Here is a 19,204-nt window from a genome sequence, read left to right as displayed (position 1 = left end):
AAAACCATTGTGCTGCTAGGAAGGGTTAAGTTTATCAATATTACTCATCGCACAATGTGGCTGTTACAGTGTACAGTGTTCTCTTGGTTCTATTCACTTCACTCAGCATCAGTCCATACAAGTCTTTCCAGGTTTTTCTGAAGTCAAACTCTTCATCATTTCTTATAGCACAATAGTATTCCATTACATTCATATACCACAACTTGTTCAGTCTTTCCCCAATTTCCAATTCTTTGCCACCAGAAAATGAGCTGCTATAAATATTTTTGTACATGTGGGCCCTTTTCCCATTTGTATGATCTCTTTGGGATATAGTCCTAGAAGTGCTATTGTTGGGTCAAAGGGTATGCACAGTTTTATAGCCCTTTGGGCATAGTTCCAAATTGATCTCCAAAATGGTTGGATCATTTCACAACTCCACCAACAATGCATTAGTGTTCCAATTTTTCCACATCTTCTCCAACATTTATCATTTTCCTGTTTTGTCATGTTGGCCAATCTGATAGGTGTGATGTGGTGCCTCAGAGTTGTTTTGATTTGCATTTCTCTAATCAATAGTGATTTAGAGCATTTTTTTCATCTGACTATATATGGCTTTAATTTCTTCATCTAAGAACTGCCTGTTCATATCCTTTGACCATTCATCAATTGGGGAATGACTTGCATTCTTATAGATTTGACTTAATTCTCTATATATTTTAGAAATGAGGCCCTTATCAGAGAGACTGGTTGTAAAAATTCTTTCCCAATTTTCTACCTTCCTTCTAATCTTAGTTGCATTAGCTTTGTTTGTGCAAAAACTTTTCAATTTAATGTAATCAAAGTTATACATTTTGATTTTTGTAATGTTCTCTATCTCCTGTTGGTCATGAATTCTTCTGTTCTTCATAGATCTGATAGGTAAACTATTCCTTGCTCTCCCAGTTTGCTTATAGTATCAGCCTTTATATCTAAATCATGAACCCATTTTGACTTTATTTTGGTATATGGTGTGAGATTTTGGTCTATGCCTAGTTTCTGACATACTCTTTTCCAGTTTTCCCAGCAGTTTTTTTTTCAAAGAGTAGGTTCTTATCCCAGAAGCTGGGGTCTTTGGGTTTATCAAATAATAGATTCCTATACTCATTGATCACTGGGTCTTGCATATTTAATGTATTCTACTGATCTACCACTCTATCTCTTAGCCAGTACCATGCAGCTTTGATGATTGCTGCTTTATAATACAATTTAAGATCTGGAGTGGCTAGGCCACCTTCCCCTGCATTTCTCCTCATTACTTCCCCTGACACTCTGGACCTTTTGTTCTTCCAAATGAATCTTGTCATTATTTTTTCTAACTCTATAAAATAATTTTTGGTAGTTTGATTGGTGTGGCACTGAATAAGTAAATTAGCTTAGGTAGAATTGTCATTTTTATTATATTAGCTCGGCCTACCCATGGGCAACTGATGTTTTTCCAATTATTTAGATCTGACTTTATTTATGTGAAAAGTGTTTTTTAATTGTATTCATAGAGTTCCTGGGTTTGTTTAGGGAGGTGGATTCCTAAATATTTTATAATGTTTACAGTAAGTTTAAATGGAATTTCTCTTTCTATATCTTGCTGTTGCCCTTTGTTGGTAATATATAGAAATGCCAATGATTCATGTGGGTTTCTTTTAGAGCCTGCAATTTTACTAAAGTTGTTTATTATTTCAAGTAGTTTTTTACTTGATTCTCTAAGTATAACATCCTGTCATCTGTAAAGAGTGTTAACTTTGTTTCTTCTTTGCCTACACTTATACCTTCAATTTCTTTTTCTTCTCTTATTGCTGAAGCTAAAGTTTCCAGTACACTATTAAACAACAGTGGTGACTATTTTACCCTCTGGTTCTAGGACCTCAGGGCAGTTTTTCTTTATGATTTCCTGAAAGATACTGTCCATGCTCTTTTTTTCATCATGTTTCAGGTAGACCAGTAATTTTTAAATTGTCCCTCCTGTATTGATTTTCTAGGTCAGTTGTTTTACCAATGAGGTATTTTACATTTTCATCTATTTTTTTTCATTTTTCTTTGTTTCTGTTTAACTGATTCTTGCTTTCTCATAGAGTCATTAGCTTCCATTTGCCTGATTCTAATTTTTAATAAATTGTTTCCTTCTATTAGATTGTGTACCTTCTTCCCCATTTGACCAATTGTATGTTTTTTAGTGTACTTTTTTTCCAGTTGGTCAATTGTATTTTTAGGGACTTGTTTTCTTCAGTGAATTTTTTTCCAGTTGGCCAATTGTATTTTTTAGGGACTTGTTTTCTTCAGTGTGCTTTTTTTCCAGGTGGCCAATTGTATTTTTTAAGGACTCTTCTACCTCTCTAATTTGACTTTTAAAATCCTTCTTGAGCTCTTCTAAGAAGGATTTTTGGGCTTCAGACCAATTCATATTTCCTTTTGAAGTTCCAGATGTGGGTTTGTTGACAATGTTCTCTTCTTCAGAATTTCTGCCTTGATCTTCAGTGTTCTCATAATATGAATCTATGGTATGCTTCTTTTTGCTCATGATGTTTCCTTATTCCCTGGCCTTTAAAGAGATTGAGCTCTCCTGCTGGGGAGCAGAGGTCACTGACCCAAGTTTATTGTGTTATGAGCCTAGGTCTTGGACACTGGCTTTGTGTGCTGGGGCCTCTGATGTTGGCAATTGGAGGCTGTACAGTTCTGGCAGCTTAGCTGGTGTTGGGCTGGAATCAACAAGGCTGTAACTCTAGGGAAACTCTAGGTTGCCTGCTATTCCTTTCCTTTTGCTTTCTTCAGCTCCTTTCAGATGGATGTTGCAGGGTGTTTATCTGCCTGGGATCCTTTGTAGTGCTGCTTCCCTTATTTTTGCTGAGGCACTGGGAAACTCCTTTGCTATAGAATCCTGAGGCACCTGGTAGTTTTCTGAGCTGGTTTCCACTGGTTGCCTCACCCTCACTGAGGCACTCAGAGGTTCAGGTGTCGGTGTTTGCTTGCTCCACCACCTGGATTTCAGGATCTCCTCCTGGTGTGCTAAAGTGGGGCTTTTCACTGGCTTACTGGGACACCTCCCATTCAGTACTGCTCCCCTTACCCCAGGGCAACAGGGCCTCTCCCATTAAGCCCTCAAGCTACTTGGGCTTCTGGACTCCTGCACCCCATCTTTCTTCTGGTTCAGCTGTTCCAGGTTTTTTTTTCCTGGGGTGATATTTTCTGGGCTTTCAGAGGTTGATAGGGGAGGGTGAGAGTGACTACCTTTTTACTCCACCATCTTGGCTCCTGGAAGCAGAAGTCCAAGATCTTTGTTTATTACAAAAAGAACTCCAAAAAAGGACAATGACCAAAACTCATAAATCTCTTGATTCTTCTTCCTGCATACAGATGAAGATGATGAAATTCAGGAATGTGAATATGAAAATTATTGCTAAGGAAGTGTAGAAACCCAATTTTTCAAGTGTCAATGCAAACACTGAGATGGAAATTTCACTGATCACAAATATCAAGGGGTTTTATTTGTAATTACTTTCACAAATCTCTTTGAAACAAGGCAATAAAATTTGGTAATAACTTCCTCACTGTTAAGTAGTGACAAAAAGTGAACTGAGTTGTATGTTGTTGACACATTTTGTTTGAGGTCCCTCAATTAGATAATATCTTATTAAAATACCTTGTAATTATGTGTCCCTGTTGATTTCTTGTTATTATTTCTTTGACAATGTTGCTTTGTTTGATGTGATATATTTCCAACAGATTATGTGACACCTATTACCATCTTAAAATATATAAAATCATATTTTTAAAATTTATGTTATCTCTATAATTTGTACATTGTCCAGGTGGAAAGATGACAAATGCAGACAATATCTTGCTGTGTTTTCATTTTTTTTATTTTAGAAAATATTTACCTCACAATCTTGTACAGCTGAATATATTTCACATGAATTTATAAAGCAATATTTGATAAGCAGATTGAGCAGATGTACCTTTCCTCCCAAGAAAATAATGCCATCAGCAAAATACTGAGTACATTCAACATTGATTATAATTGAATTGGAGTAGATTCTCACTAGCAATTTGTGCTTTCAAATATAGGGAAAATGACAACTGATATTTTTGATATAGTAACATTCATACACACACACACACACACACACACACACACACATATTAACCTTGTGCATCATTATGAGTATACCCACCCAAGGAAAGCACTAAGTATTAAATGTGTAAGAGTACACCTGAAGTTTGGTGGAATATATTAGGGTCTATAAATATACAAGGAAATTAAATTATAATTATTATACAACTAGGTTTGTCCTTTACATCATGTCACACTAGATTAAGCATTGTCACCAGTGTGATGATGTTTGAATGGAATGAAGTCTTCTATCTTTGTAAAAAAAAAAAATTGAAGCACACTAAAACTAATAATTTTGTCATTGGACCAGATTTCAGTGTCTTCCTAGTTTGCGAATATCACAAATTTCATTACAATTAACTAAAATTGCTGTACACTATTCCACTTGTAACCTCAATTTAGTTACTTCAGCAATTTCCTCTCAGTAAAATTAGATGTTGTAAATTGCATTTGTTGTATACATAAGTACAAAACAACTTTAAATCTTTTATATGACAGTTATAATAATGGAGATGTATTGTTATATTTTCCTTAATTAAACTTAACCTCCATCTGTGTCCTTCTTTATATATAGATTCAGTGAAATCTGTTTTTTTTTTATTTTAACATGAGTGTTATTTATTTTCTGCCTAAAGGATCTAAAGAAAATGGTAATGTCTCTATTTTTTTTAAGAATTTTACCAAATCATCTGAATTTGACATTAATGAACTCAACCCCCTCCATGTTAGTTATCTAAAGCATATGAATTGCTTTTCAATCAACAGAATAGAATATCTGCCTTCTGGATAATATCCAAAAAATTCATGCCAAAGTATGCCAATTCATTCAAGACATCTGATATTTTAGAAATATATTTTATGGAAATGTATGCATTCTGTATTGTTAATATGTCAGCAAACATTATATATATATTCATATGTATGTAAAATCGTATAGTATCTCCTTCATTAAAAACAATCACAGATTCAATTATGGGAATATTTTTATATAATTCATAATATTTATATTGATATATCAAACCATATATATATAGTGAGTTCCTTAAGGACTTATCTATTTCTATATGTGTATGTATGCAGGCAGAGACAGAGAGACAGAGAAAGAGATGAAGATGGATAGAGCACAGAAATAATTTAGAAAAGGATTGTAAGTGCTTATGGAACTTAGAGTTACAATTGCATAGGCAGTATAATTGCAAAGGCTAAAACCCAGATGAGACTTTATAAACCTTGTAGATCAACTCATACTTGGCCTATGATTTCATGTACAACATCTCCAACAAGTCATTTTTCAGCCTAGGCTTGAAGAACTCCAATCAAAGAAATTCTACTAGTTCCCACTTTTTTATATATTTATTTATTTTTAGCTAGGCAATGGGGTTAAGGGACTTGTCCAGGGTCACACAACTAGTAAGTGTTATGTGTCTGAGGCCAGATTTGAACTCAGGTCCTCCTGAATCCAGGGCTGGTGCTCTATCTGCTGTGCCACTTAGCTGCCCCTACTCCCCACTTTTTAATAGCTCTAATTGTTAGCAACATTTATCCCCTCTTATACCAAACTTCAATCTGCTTCTCTGTAATGCCTACCCATTTCTCTTAATCTTTCCTTTCAGGCCAAGCAATAGAGGTTAGTTCTTCTTCATCAAAAGAACAATCATCTTTCCTCTTAAAGCTTCAATAGACTAAACATCCCCAGTATTTTAATTGATCCTCACATAACAAGTTCTCTGGTCCTTTCATTGTGGTAGTTACCCTTTCATGCAAATACTCTGGCTTGTCTATATCTCTCCTTAAGTGTGGTCTTCCTTTGATTTTCTGTTTTAATTGTGCATCATACCTGTCAAGTTTTTTTTAATATTTCTTTGAATTTTTGATACTCAGTTTTTGTCACACTTCAGTAATCTCTATTACATTAATATGCCACATTTCTCCCCAATCTTTGGGCACATAGTTTCTTTCCAATCGATTATTATTCAAATAGTGCTTCTGATTTTTTTCCCCAGATCCGTCTTTTCTTCCTGCCAATAACTTTATTGTGGTGATATCAACTCAGCATTTTGGTCACTACTCAAAGAGTATGGAGAGTTTTATAATTAAATGTTGGATTATTTGTTTGAAAATAAGCAAACTTGTGGAGGTGTGAATTTTTCTGACCTTTTTAGAAAGCAACTTGAAATTAAGAAAAGTTATAAAACTCTCCATACTCTTTGATTTTGCTTTTATTAAGGAAATGACCTTTCTTTCCTGTGCCCATTTCACTATGCCTCTAGGCAACTAGACAATTTATCTCATATATCATGGGCATATCTGATCCTATCAAAATGATTACATATCAACTGCTGCAGATGGCAGAAAATACATGTACAGGATTCTGAATAGCCTTCCCTGGAAGGTAATACAGATAAAGAGTAATCCTATATATTATTTGATTAACAAATGAAAGATATTCTTGCAGATGGCTCCTTAAAAGTGAGGCAAAATTCTGAATAAAAGTATTCGTAGCACTTTATTTTTATGATACATTTACTGATGACAGTGGAAATTCTGTAGAAGTGCACATAAAAGCTTTCTTAATAGTAAATGAGTTCATTATGATTCCAATAAACGTAATGAATACATAATGAATATTTCTGAGTGGTTTATTCACTGTACAATAAAGTACTCAGTAAATCTGAAAGGAATATGTGGGAACTGAAAAATTGGCTCTATTTTGATAAGTTTTAAAGATTCCTCTGAAGATATTTCTTATTCATTTCTTTTCTTTTCCTATTCTTCTTCCCATAACAAAATGAAAAAATGTTTAGCTTCTACCTCCTGCAGAAGGGATCACATATTTTTGCCAAAAGATGCAATGAAAGGTCACTTAATGCCCGTGGGGTAGGGGCCACTGGATCTTGAATTAAAAGATGCCTCATTTTGATTCAGTTTCATCTCTTCCTAAATCTGCTTCACCTGAAAAGTTCATTTAACTTTTCTGAGTCTCAATTTCCTCACTACCTTGTTATTGGAATTAACTGATTTAAAGTACATTAAGTACTTTTTAGTTATTGAAGCTTATAGAAACATCTGTTAAATCCAAGTTTCTTTAGGGTAGGAGTTATTTATTTATTTTGTATCACCTCCTCCCCCAGCATCTTGTATAGACTGTCCTACAAAATGGTTAATTCACATGTGTGTATTAGCTTATAGAATAAAGTCATCTGTTAGCTTGTCAGTATTAATACTTCCTTAATTTTCATTGACACCCTAATCCTCACTCTGAAATGGAAGTTACTTTAAAATAAATGCCCTGTCTGTTATGGGAGCTGTGCTAGCTGGAAAAAAATAAAGCAGATAAACTACGTCAGATAGATCTTTCTGGTTTGTTAAAGTACTTTTCAACAATGATCTTGTAATATAATGTATTGGAAGAGTCATGGTTTTGGAGTCAGAGGATTGTCTGTGCTACCATGTAACCCTGAGGAAATAATTTACCTTCTCTAGGACTGAATTTCCTCATCTGTAAAATGAGAATGTTGGTTTCTTCTAAGGTTTTTTCTACCTCTAAATCTTGAGACAAACAATTAATGGTAATAACTCTTTCAGAAGATTTGATCTTCATGTTTTGGGTTTGGCAAATTAACAATGTTGGCTTAAGAGTTTTGCTTACTCTGGATTGTAGAATGAAAACCATTGATATCTAATTAGTTATATTTTCCTTTATGTACCTTAAATTCCTTAAAATAGATCATCTCTTAAATTGTGTAGGGGTGTTTTTTCACAATACTGGTAACAACGTGGTTCATGAGGGAGGAGGTAATTTTAAAGGTAGTTATTATAAGGTATATTAGAGGATAAAATATGACCCTCTCCACATGCCTTTTTTTTCTTGTCCTTATTCTGTCATTCTCTTTTTAAGTTAAAAGGTAACTTTGAAAGAATAGAAACAACTATTACTACTCTAGACTTCATGAACTTTTAAAAATTATTATTTTCTACAATCAAGGTTACTTTCTTGCTTGTCTAAGTATTTTTTATATCAATGATTGTTGAACTTTTATGTCATGGATCACTTCTCCAGCTTGGTGAAGTCTTTGGACTTCTCAAATTATATTTTTAATTACATAACATAACAAAGGAAATAAATTATAATGAAATAGTTATCTCTCTCTATATAAATATGCATATATATATACATGTATATATATGTGTGTGTGTGTGTGTTTAAAGTTCACAGAAATCTTATTAAGAACACCTGCTCTAGAGTAATTGTTTTTTCAGGTTGTAGGCAAAATGTCCTGCCCTTATTTCCAACTTTGACTTTTCTTTAATAAGTAGCATCACAAACTTTTCTATTCCTCAAGACATTATATTTCATATTGGTAGCAATTATTATCATTCTGCTAGCTTACAGAAAGTAAACAACCTTATATATACAGAGTGTTTTTTGTGAGAAATATATTTTGCCCTGATTGTTACACCATAGTTTAGTATTTTATTTAATTTCATAAATCTAGAGCAGGAAGGGAACTCTCAAACCACATAATTCCAAAAACCCCTTCATTAAATAGATAAGGAAAATGATCTTGCATATTTTGTACTTTATTAATATCATCATTAAAATAGCTTGCATTATACAGCTCTTTAAAGGTTGCAACATACTTTATATACATTCATAAGGTCCTTACAATAACCCTATGTAGCAGTTACTCTTCCTTTTGCAGAAATAGAAGTTGGGGCTTAGAGAGATTAGGTAAATTGTTCTGCATCACACAGAGCAGGAAAATAAGATAAAGAATTGGTTTTCCTTAATACAATCTGGCCAAGACAAGTGAGTTATGGCAGGGATTTACCAGAGCTCTCTCAAATTACCAAGCAAACAACTTTAAAATAAAACCCCAAAATGAATTCTGGAGTAGTAGAGTCAACAAAAAGTTGGAGTGAAAGAACTTTCCAGTTCAAGACAACTTAGAAGGTCAGCAGGAAAGGTCTATCTTACCAGGGTATGAGTGGAATACAGGTTACCTCAGGACAGTAGCAGGCCTGGGGACCAGTTGAATTTGTGGCAGTAACAGCTCAGCCCAAGAATAGTAATGGTGTTAGAGACTGATCAGAAGGATATTATGTGGATCACTTTGCTGACACTGAGAACAAGATACTGGTACATTTCCCATAATCAGTTCTGGATCACAGCCCCAAAGTGAGAAGGAGCATTAGCAGGAGGCAGGGCCCTCATCACAGTTCCAGGGCAGAAATGAGTGCTTGCAGTTTCTCACAGACCAGATCACAAGCCAAGAAAGCAATGGCCACACCTCTTCTTATATCATACCACCTTGGAAGACCTGAAAACTTACCTGCCCCATAAAACTAGTTCAGAGAGCAACAGCAAGAAAAGTTTGGAGCTTGGGAAATTGCTTCCTAATAAATAAATCTAGGACCTGGTTTCATGAAATAAAACAATATAAAAGATAAGCCATTGGTCAATGATTTAAAAAAGAAAGAAGAAAATGAAATTAACCATTAAAAGGGTGAATTCACCACCAATAGAGGAAATCAAAGAAATTATTAGGAGCTATTTTTTCCAGTCCTATGCCAATAAATCTGACAATTTATGTGTAATGGAGGAATTTTTACAAAAATTTAAATTGCTGACATTGATGGAAGAGGAAATAGAATTCTTAAATAAATCTTAGAAAATGAAATTGAACAAGGCATCAATGAAGTCCCTTACATAAACTCCCAGGACCAGACAGATTCAGAAGTAAATTCTACCAAATATTTAAAGAACAATTAATTCCAACATGATACAAATTATATGGAAAATAGGCAAAGAAGGAATCCTACTAAATTCCTTTTAAGACACAAATATGGTGTTAATACCTAAACCAGGAAGAGCAAAGTTAAAGAAAACTATAGACCAATTTCCTTAATGAATATTGATGCAAATTTTTAAAAATAAAATATCAGCAAGGAGATTACAGAAATATATCACAAAGGTCATATATTATGGCAAAGTAGGATTTATATCAGCGATGCAGGACTGGTTCAGTATTAGGAAAACTATCAGCAAAATTGACCATATCAATAACAAAACTAACAAAAATCATAAGATCATCTCAATAGATACAGAAAAAGCTTTTTGACAAAATACAATACTCATTCCTATTGAAAGCACAAGAAAACATAGTAAGAAATAGATGTTTCCTCAAAATAATGTTATATCTATCTAAAATCATCATCAAGCGTTATCTGTAATGGGGATAAGCTAGAAACCTTCCCAATAAGATCAGAGTGAAGCAAGGATGCACATTATCACCACTATTACTCAATATTGTACATATGAAGGAAAACACTATCTTCATCCAAAGAAAGAATTCATAAAATGAAGTATGCATAGAATGATTTTACACATACACATGCATATTATATATATATATGTATATTTATTTACATACAAATACATATATAATGACTAGTGTCAGCCATCTCTGAAAAAAAGGAAAACAAAGAAATTTAGGTGATAAATTTACTATATATTTAAAAAGAAAAGCACGTTGCACATAAATGTGCAGTTTCATGTGCAATCATCATTTTGTTATTCTACTATGTTATGGAAATGATTATTTTATTGCGTAAATTAAAAATTAAACCAAAGATAAATATTTTACTAGAAATTCTAGCTATAGCAATAAAAGAAGAAAAAGAATTAAAGTTGTGTATCATTATTTACAGATGATATGATGATATACATAAAGAATCCTGGAGAATTGACTAAAAAACTATTTGAAATAATTAACAAATTTAGCAAATTTGCAGAATAGTAAATAAACCCACTCAAATCATCAGTATTTCTATATATTACCAACAAAGTCCATCAGGAAGAGATAGATTCCATTTAATATAACTGCAGACAATGTAAAATACTTGGGAGTCTACCTGCCAAGACAAACCCAAGAACTATATGAACATAATTACAAAAACTTTTCACACAAAAAAAGTCAGATCTAGAATATTAGAAAAATTTGTTGCTTAGGTCAAGCCAATATGACCTACCAAATGACAATTGACCTCCAAAATGACAATTCTACCTAAATTGATTTACTTATTCAGTACCATACCAATCAAACTACCAAAAATATTTTATAGAACTAGAAAAAAATAACAAAATTCATCTTGAATAACAAAAGGTCAAAAATACCGAGGGAATTAGTGGAAAAAAAATGTGGAGGAAGGTGGCTTAGCCATAGTGGATCTCAAACTTTACTTCAAAGCAGCAATCTTCAAAACAATCTAATACTGGTTAAGAAATAGACTGGTGAATTAGTGGAATATATTAGGTACACAGTAGACAAAAGTAAATAACCATCATGATGTAGTGTTAGATAAATCAAAAGATTCAAGTTTTTGGGACAAGAACTCACTATTGGACAAAAAATGCTGTGAAAACTGGAGAAAAGTTTGGCAGAAACTAGGTATAGACTAACTTCTCACACTGAATTCCAAGATAAGGTCAAAATAGGTACATCATTTAGACATAAAGGGTGATACCATAAATTAAGGAAGTATGGAATAGTTTCTCTGTAAGATCTATGGATATAGGAAGAATTTATGACCAAATAGGATGTAGAGAGCATTATATGATATAACACAGATCATTTTGATTACATCAAATTAAAAAGGTGTTCCACAAACAAAACCAATGCACCCAAGATTGAAGGAAAACAAAAAGTTGAGAAACAATTTGACAGATAGTTTCTCTGATAAAGGCCTCATTTCTCAAATGCATAGAGAACTGAGTCAAGTTCATAATACAAGTCATTCCCCAATTAATTAATGGTCAAAGACTATGAGTGGCCAGTTTTCAGACAAAGAAATCAAAGCTATCTATAGTCATATGAAAAAATGTTCCAAATCACTATGGATTAAAGATATGAAAATTAAAACAACTCTGAGTTACCACTTCAGATCTAATAAATTGGTTAATATATCAGAGAAGGAAAAGGATAAATGATGGTGACGACCTGGAAAAATGGAGACATTAATGCACTATTGGTAGAGTTGTGAACTGATTCAAACATTCTGGAGAGCAATTTGGAACTATGCTCAAAGTGCTATAAAACTGTGCATACCCTTTGATATAGCAATACGACTACTAAGTCTATATCCCAAAGAGATTTAAAAAAATGTAAAAGGACCTCTATATTAAAAAATATTTTTAGCAGCTCTTTTTGTAGTGGCAAAGATTTGGAAAAGAGGATGTCTTAACAAGTTATGGTGTATGATTGTGATGGAATACTATTGTGCTATAAGAAATGACGAACAGATAAACACACACATAATACTATAACAATGGAAAGGTAGAATGAGGCTCTGAACAATTTAAGGTCAGTCAATCCAATGGGCTTACAGGACATGGGTCATTATTTTAAGGTAATCAAAGGGTACTTTCTTTACTTCTCTAATTTTCAATGTGTCCTCCTCTATGCTTGTGTTGGGAGTTTTATTTGTTGGCTTTCTAATAAAAAATGCATACTCAGTTCATTAACACTTTACTGTTCTATTATGGTAATTATGTTTTGAAGAATATGATTTTTCATCTAAGGCCTGCTTCAGTAGAAACCCAGAAATTTTTTGGTATAGTATCTTATCATTAATAGTTTATTGCACATATTTATTCTTTCTAGGATTTGTTCTTTGACCCATTTGCTATCTAGAATTTTATTAGCAAGTCTCCCTATTGGTCTGTGTCTTTTGTTGGGACTCCCTGAATTGATTATCTTTTAAATCTATTTTATGTTTTGTATTTCTATTTTTTATATTTGTTTACAACATCTCTAGCTGCAACATATGGTCATTTTAAAAAAATGCAAATAATTCTGATAATATGTATATTCCTTAGCAATCCAATTTTAAAGATGGCGTGTTTTTTTAGCTCTAGTTTCTCTAGTAATTTGTTTAATTATGTATATTTTCCTTTTGTTACTATTTCTGTTGAGCTTATTGAAAATGGAAAAAGAGACATTTAACTCTCCTGCTACTATTGTGTTACTATGTCTTCTTGTAATTTATTTCATTTTTCTTTGAGAATTTATGTGCTAAAGTATTTGGAGCATGCAAGTTTAATATTGTATTAAATTTGATATTTATATTAAATAAAGAAATGACGAGCAGGATGTTTTTAGAAAAAACCTAGAAAGACTTGCATGAACTGACACAAAATGAAGCGAGCAGGACCAGGACAAAATTTTACACTGTAATAACAATATTTTATGATGATCAACTGTGAATGATTTAGCTATTCTTAGCAACATAATAATCTAAAGCAATTCTGAAGCAATCATGATTAAAAATGTTGTCTACCTCCAGAGGAAAAACTGATGATTTGAGTGCAGATCAAGTGTACTTTTCTTTTTTCTTTCTTTCTTTTTCTTGGTGTTTTTATTAAGGAGTCTGTATTTTCTATATGTTTTGCATGACTGAACATGTGTAACCTATATAAAATTGCTTGCCTTCTCAATAAGGGGGAGGGACTGGTGGGAGAGAATTTGGAACTCAAAATTTTGAAAAATAAATTTTAAAAATAGTTTTATACATAATCAGACAAAATAAAATATTAAAAAACACTTTGTTTAAAAAAATCTTTGCCTTGAATCCAGAATAAGTACAATATCCAGTAGAGAAATACTAGAAGCATTCCCACTGAGAGTTACAGCAAAAATGTCCAGTTTCACCACCTTTATTAGATATGATATTAAATATTATAACTACTCCATTAAACTGATAAGTTCCTGAGACAGAATTCAAACCTGTTTTCCTGACTCCACAGCATGGCAAAATCTACCTCACAATGCAGTCATTCAGTATATTAGATGCTTTTTTTCAAGAGGTTAAACTCTGTGTTTTTTCCTTCATTGGCAGATGCAAGACAAAAGTCTACCCTGATGAACTTCCAAACACAAGTGTAGTAATAGTGTTTCATAATGAAGCCTGGAGCACACTACTCAGAACTGTTTATAGTGTAATCAATCGGTCCCCACACTATCTACTCTCTGAAATCATCTTGGTAGATGATGCTAGTGAAAGAGGTATGAATAATTTTTTGTATATTTTGTGTTCCCATAGAAAAGCATTATAATCATTAGGTGTGTTGTTAGAGAATTGTTTCTAATAATCTTGCATCTCTACTGACATTCAATTCTCTCCCCCTCCTCCCTATATACCTTTTTAGTTTCTAAAACCTTCTCCCCTAATATTACCTTCCATCTATTCTCAATATATTGTTTGTACATAAATGTTTGCATGTTGTCTTACACTTTTAACTGTGAGCTCTTTGATATTAGATATTAGAGGACATAGAAAATAGTGTTTTAGAAAACTATTTTTAAATGATTGACCTATGTGTCTATGAAAGTTTTTGCCAGTCTACATAAAAGCATTAAGAAGTTACTAATTCTTTCTAAGCCCAAAGATCTTCTCACTATGGAAACTCCTGAGAAACCAGGTGAGATTGCCAAATTGATTCTTACATAATGTCAACAAACAATTATTTGGTGCTCAACTGTATAATAGATATAACATTACAGATTGTTGATAACTCTGTTCTCCCAACCACCCCCAACTCAGACAAGACTATAAATGAATTTCCCCCAACTCTATAGTGCCCCTATCTGTCCTTAGCACTGTGTCCTTTGCTCACCCTCAAATCATGTTTCTGAGCCCCAGTTGAAGAATGGAATAGTATATGAGCAAGAAAAGTGGAGTGCCTATATTGTTGAAACTTTCACTTTTCAAATGTTATTAAAAATAAATTAGCATCACATGAACATGAAAATCATAATGTTCTCCCATTAACTTCACACTCTCCATTTTTCTAACCACCCTTCACTGGACTCAGAGTCCTTCCCAGAATGATGAATTTGTTTTCAGGCAATAAGCTGTACAGCCAACAGTGCCTCTCATGATGGATTTTTTCAAATTTTCCTATTTAAGAGAATCTAGATGAATATAGGGATCCCTCCTACCAACCTTTTCTTTCTGTATTTCTTCTGAAGGATACACTAAGAACTAACTACAGAGACAGGGATAATTTATAATTATAGGAAGCAGATGTGCTGATATGTAACATTTTGGGACCCAATTACAGTCTAAATAGCTCCCTCTTTTATCCTTGACCTCATCAACTACCTAGAAGATATGAGTCATAATAAATGACAAATGAGTTGTATATACAATTCTTAGGATCCTTTGTTTTATTCTCTTCAAGACAGCCTGGCAGAAATTGCCCATAATTTCTATGTTCAGTATCTGTTTCAGCTCAGAATCCTTGGTAGTCATTGAACCAGTTTCAGCCCTCTCTGATGAATTCATCTTGCATCTTGCAGATTTTCTCAAGATGACATTAGAGAATTATGTGAAAAATTTAGAAGTGCCAGTGAAAATTATTAGGATGGAACAGCGATCTGGACTGATCCGTGCTCGTCTTCGAGGAGCAGCTGCTTCAAAGGGCCAGGTCATAACTTTTCTAGATGCACACTGTGAATGCACATTAGGCTGGTTAGAGCCCTTGCTGGCAAGAATAAAGGAAAATAGGTAAGAGTTCATGTTTTATTTCTTCCTCTATTATGATTGAGCCTGTTAATACCATTCTGGTGGAGGACTTGTCAGAGCTTCCATTTCATCCAAATTCCTATTTTTAGTGACAGTAATATATGACAAAAATCCTCTTCTTTATACTAATGTGCCTCATAGAAATGTTTGAATAAGTATAAATGAAAGCTATAAAATTAAATATTTAAAAGTTATTTACTAAGTTGATAGAATTAATCAGGTTATAAATAATAAAGTTTAAATATATATGTATGTATAATGTGTGTATGTATATGAACAACTATGTATATGTCCGTATTAAACTTAAAGATTCATGATGTAAGCCAAACAATTCAGTGAAGGTAGAGTCAAAATCCTCATCTGATAGATTAAAAAGGTGAAATACAGAAAGGTGAAATAATTTGCTAAGGATTTCATAGTTTCTTGCTTGCAGAGCAGGGACAAAAACAGAACTCTTTGCCCCATGTTATTTCCAGCAGCTGTGTTTTAAGAAATCCTCAATTAAAAGAACCACTATTAAGTACAATAGCATTAATAAAGATAACAAGTATAGTAATGTTCAATTCTTTTCACATATATACACACATATGTATACATATATATATGCATGGGTGTGTGCATACATACACAGAGATAAAAGGGAAAAAAGAGACAGTGAGCTAGAGAGACAGAGGCAAAATATTGGGACAGAGAGAACATGTTATTTATTATGGGAAGTAGAATAGCACTGGTCCTGTGCTTTCATTGCTATAGGCAACTCCCAATGAGGAAATTCCCCACATCAATGCAGATTTGTACCAGCTCTTCATCTTATAATAACATTTACCTGGTCATTAAAAAGTTAAAAACTTTGTCCAGGGTCACATTGTTATTACATGCCAAAAGCAAGAGTTAAATTCAGGCCTTGCTAACTCTAAGGCTGACCTCTCTATCTGATATGCCATGCTGCTTCTCTCTAATTACAGTCTTCAGAGACATTTGGATCTCATTCAGAAGAAGGTGCCATAAAATATTGTGGTTTTTTCCTATTTGAGTGAGAATTATTAATAAGCAATATATATACATTTAATCAAAACATGCAATATATAAGGTGAGAGTATTGATGTTTTAGTATGGTCCCTTGTGTCCTGTAAGAGTTAGGCTTATTGGTCCAGGTTTGTCTTTTAAATAGTAAGAGTATTATATAATGTTTTGCTCATATAGTCATTATGTGTACATCAAAAAAGATCTTTGGGGAATCTGAATGACCATTTAAACATCTACCACAAGTGCTCCCTATTCTGGGACTAGTTCTGCTGTAAGTTGCAGAATTCTGTGCTTGCCAAGAAGACAAATGAAGGCTGTCACCAAAATGAGCTATATCAGTTGAACAAAACAGTCGTAACCTTTCAGTCAAGTGTAGTATGCAGCTAGTAACATTTTTCTTCACATTATGTGGAATACCCTAGTCAAAATAATCAAAGATACATAATTTATTTTAGTATTCAACCTTCATAGAGTTCTTCCAAATGAAAAAAAAGACTATTCTATACTGATTTCAGAGGGTACCTTATACTTTAATCAGCTCCTTGGGTCCAGTGAACTGATTATTGAACTTGTGATGCTGTTGACACAAAGAATTTGTCAACAGATACCTTGTTCAGTAGAGACTTTGAGGCATGTCAGTGGCTTGACTTTCTGCTATATATGAAAATCAGTACTTGGTTTCATTGGTAGTCAGTTTCCAGTAAACAAATCACTCACTATTCAGTGCATTAGCTATTGAAAGCATAGATAGTTAGCTCCATTAGAAAGCAAGTGTGAATTAAAGGGGAAAAACACTCATAAAAAAAGAAGAAACATGCAAAAAACAAGAAGAGCATCTAAGCATTTCCCAAGTAGAAAATGCTATTTCTTCTGTTTGAGACCCAAAAAATGTTTTCTTCCTTTCTCCTTCAAAGAAAATCATATTTGTGGGATCAAGCATCTTAGTTACTAAGCCAATTTAATTGCACTATCTACCCTGCCATATAGGATGATTATAACCAAAATGGCAATACAAAAAAAAAATCCCAACTGTCACAATATCTCCCAAGCCTCTTTTTTCCATGAGTCTATTACCAGAAATTCCTCTTTAAGATAACCTGTCTTCAGCCATATTATTCTTAGGATTCAACCAAAATATCTGACTGTATTTCCCATCAATTTGCCTCCTTCCTAATCACAACTGAAGTTCAGTGAGGATAACAATGTAAATAGGGCATGTGCATGCAATTTCTAAACAACCAATAGTCCATTGAGTGTCTATTTCATGGAAAACAGACAACGCTCAGCCTGCTAAATTAGTATGTAAGAAAATTGAAATCAGGTTGAAAGTGAATTAATATATTAAATAAATTATCTGTGATAGCATAAAAGAGATAGACCTACAAAAAATTGCAGAAAAAGGAAGATAATATGGAATAAGAAAATAAAAGTTGACTAAGCTCACAAAAATTGATTTCTGATACATCAAGTACAAAAAATCCTACCTTGTAAAATAGTGAATATAAATTTCAAATATTGAATTTAACTTTTTAAAAATTTATTCACAGAAAAACTGTTGTCTGCCCCATCATTGATTTGATTAGTGATGATAATTTTGAATACACAGCTGGTTCAGACATGACATATGGAGGTTTTAACTGGAAACTTAATTTTCGCTGGTATCCTGTTCCCCAAAGAGAGATGGACAGAAGAAAAGGAGACAGAACTTTGCCTGTCAGGTATGCAGATAATTTACCACAGGAAAAGAAAAGTCCAGTCAATAGTCATTACAGCATTACTAGAAATTTTTGTTCTCTTAAAAATCTCATAACTTTTTTATGTACAATTCCTTATTTGTCTCTACGCCTTTTATTCTGTTTCATAGTTACTTCTTTCATATAGTGGAAAGATAGGCCTATAGTAGTTATTCAGTGTAAAATGGTTGATTAAATTAAATCTTCTTAAATATTCCCTGTGTGTTTAAAGATATTCTATCATGCTTTAACTTTTTCTTGTTAGAAATATCTCTTTAATTATGCGACTTCCCACAAAGAAAGAAGATAAGTATAGTCACTTGATGATTACGTCAAAGAAATATAAGGTGGATGATGCATAAACAAAACAAAAATGTTGGCAGAAGACATAGACACCTTGGAAAACTTTATTGTACCTTCTCTGTAAAAGTTTGTCGACCAAGAAAACATTTTAAAAATAGCAATAACCTAAATCAGTCTATAAGTTCTTCCATGCAAGCCACTTCAGAGAGAGATGTCCTGATTGTAAGTGATAAGGAAGACGTAATTTAGAACCTCTTGATAAAATATAATGTTAAAGGAAATATAAGGAAGATTCTAGAGAAAATGGTTGTTTTCCATTTCTTTTTATTTTTCTGACGTTTGTACATAAATATAATATCACAAATGTATGTATATATTACATGTAGGATGCATATAGGATATGTATGTTTGTACATGTGTGTTTGTATATGTA

General features: G+C 33.1%; 1 protein-coding gene across 1 annotated transcript in view; it reads left to right on the top strand.

The window, feature by feature from the left end:
• The window catches only part of LOC114045905 (polypeptide N-acetylgalactosaminyltransferase 13), an 816,024-nt gene that overhangs the window by 474,129 nt on the left and 322,691 nt on the right, over positions 1–19,204 (top strand). Inside the window, exons 4-6 of the mRNA XM_027866100.1 lie at positions 14,021–14,187; positions 15,484–15,691; positions 18,283–18,453. Of these exons, the coding sequence (XP_027721901.1) occupies positions 14,021–14,187; positions 15,484–15,691; positions 18,283–18,453 (546 nt within the window). The remainder of the gene's footprint in view (positions 1–14,020; positions 14,188–15,483; positions 15,692–18,282; positions 18,454–19,204) is intronic.

This window comes from Vombatus ursinus, unplaced genomic scaffold, assembly GCF_900497805.2.
Source record: "Vombatus ursinus unplaced genomic scaffold, bare-nosed wombat genome assembly UNPS02014779.1, whole genome shotgun sequence".
Taxonomy (NCBI): Eukaryota; Metazoa; Chordata; class Mammalia; order Diprotodontia; family Vombatidae; genus Vombatus; species Vombatus ursinus.
Note: the sequence above shows the minus strand (reverse complement) of the source record. Positions and strands in the feature narration are given on the sequence as shown.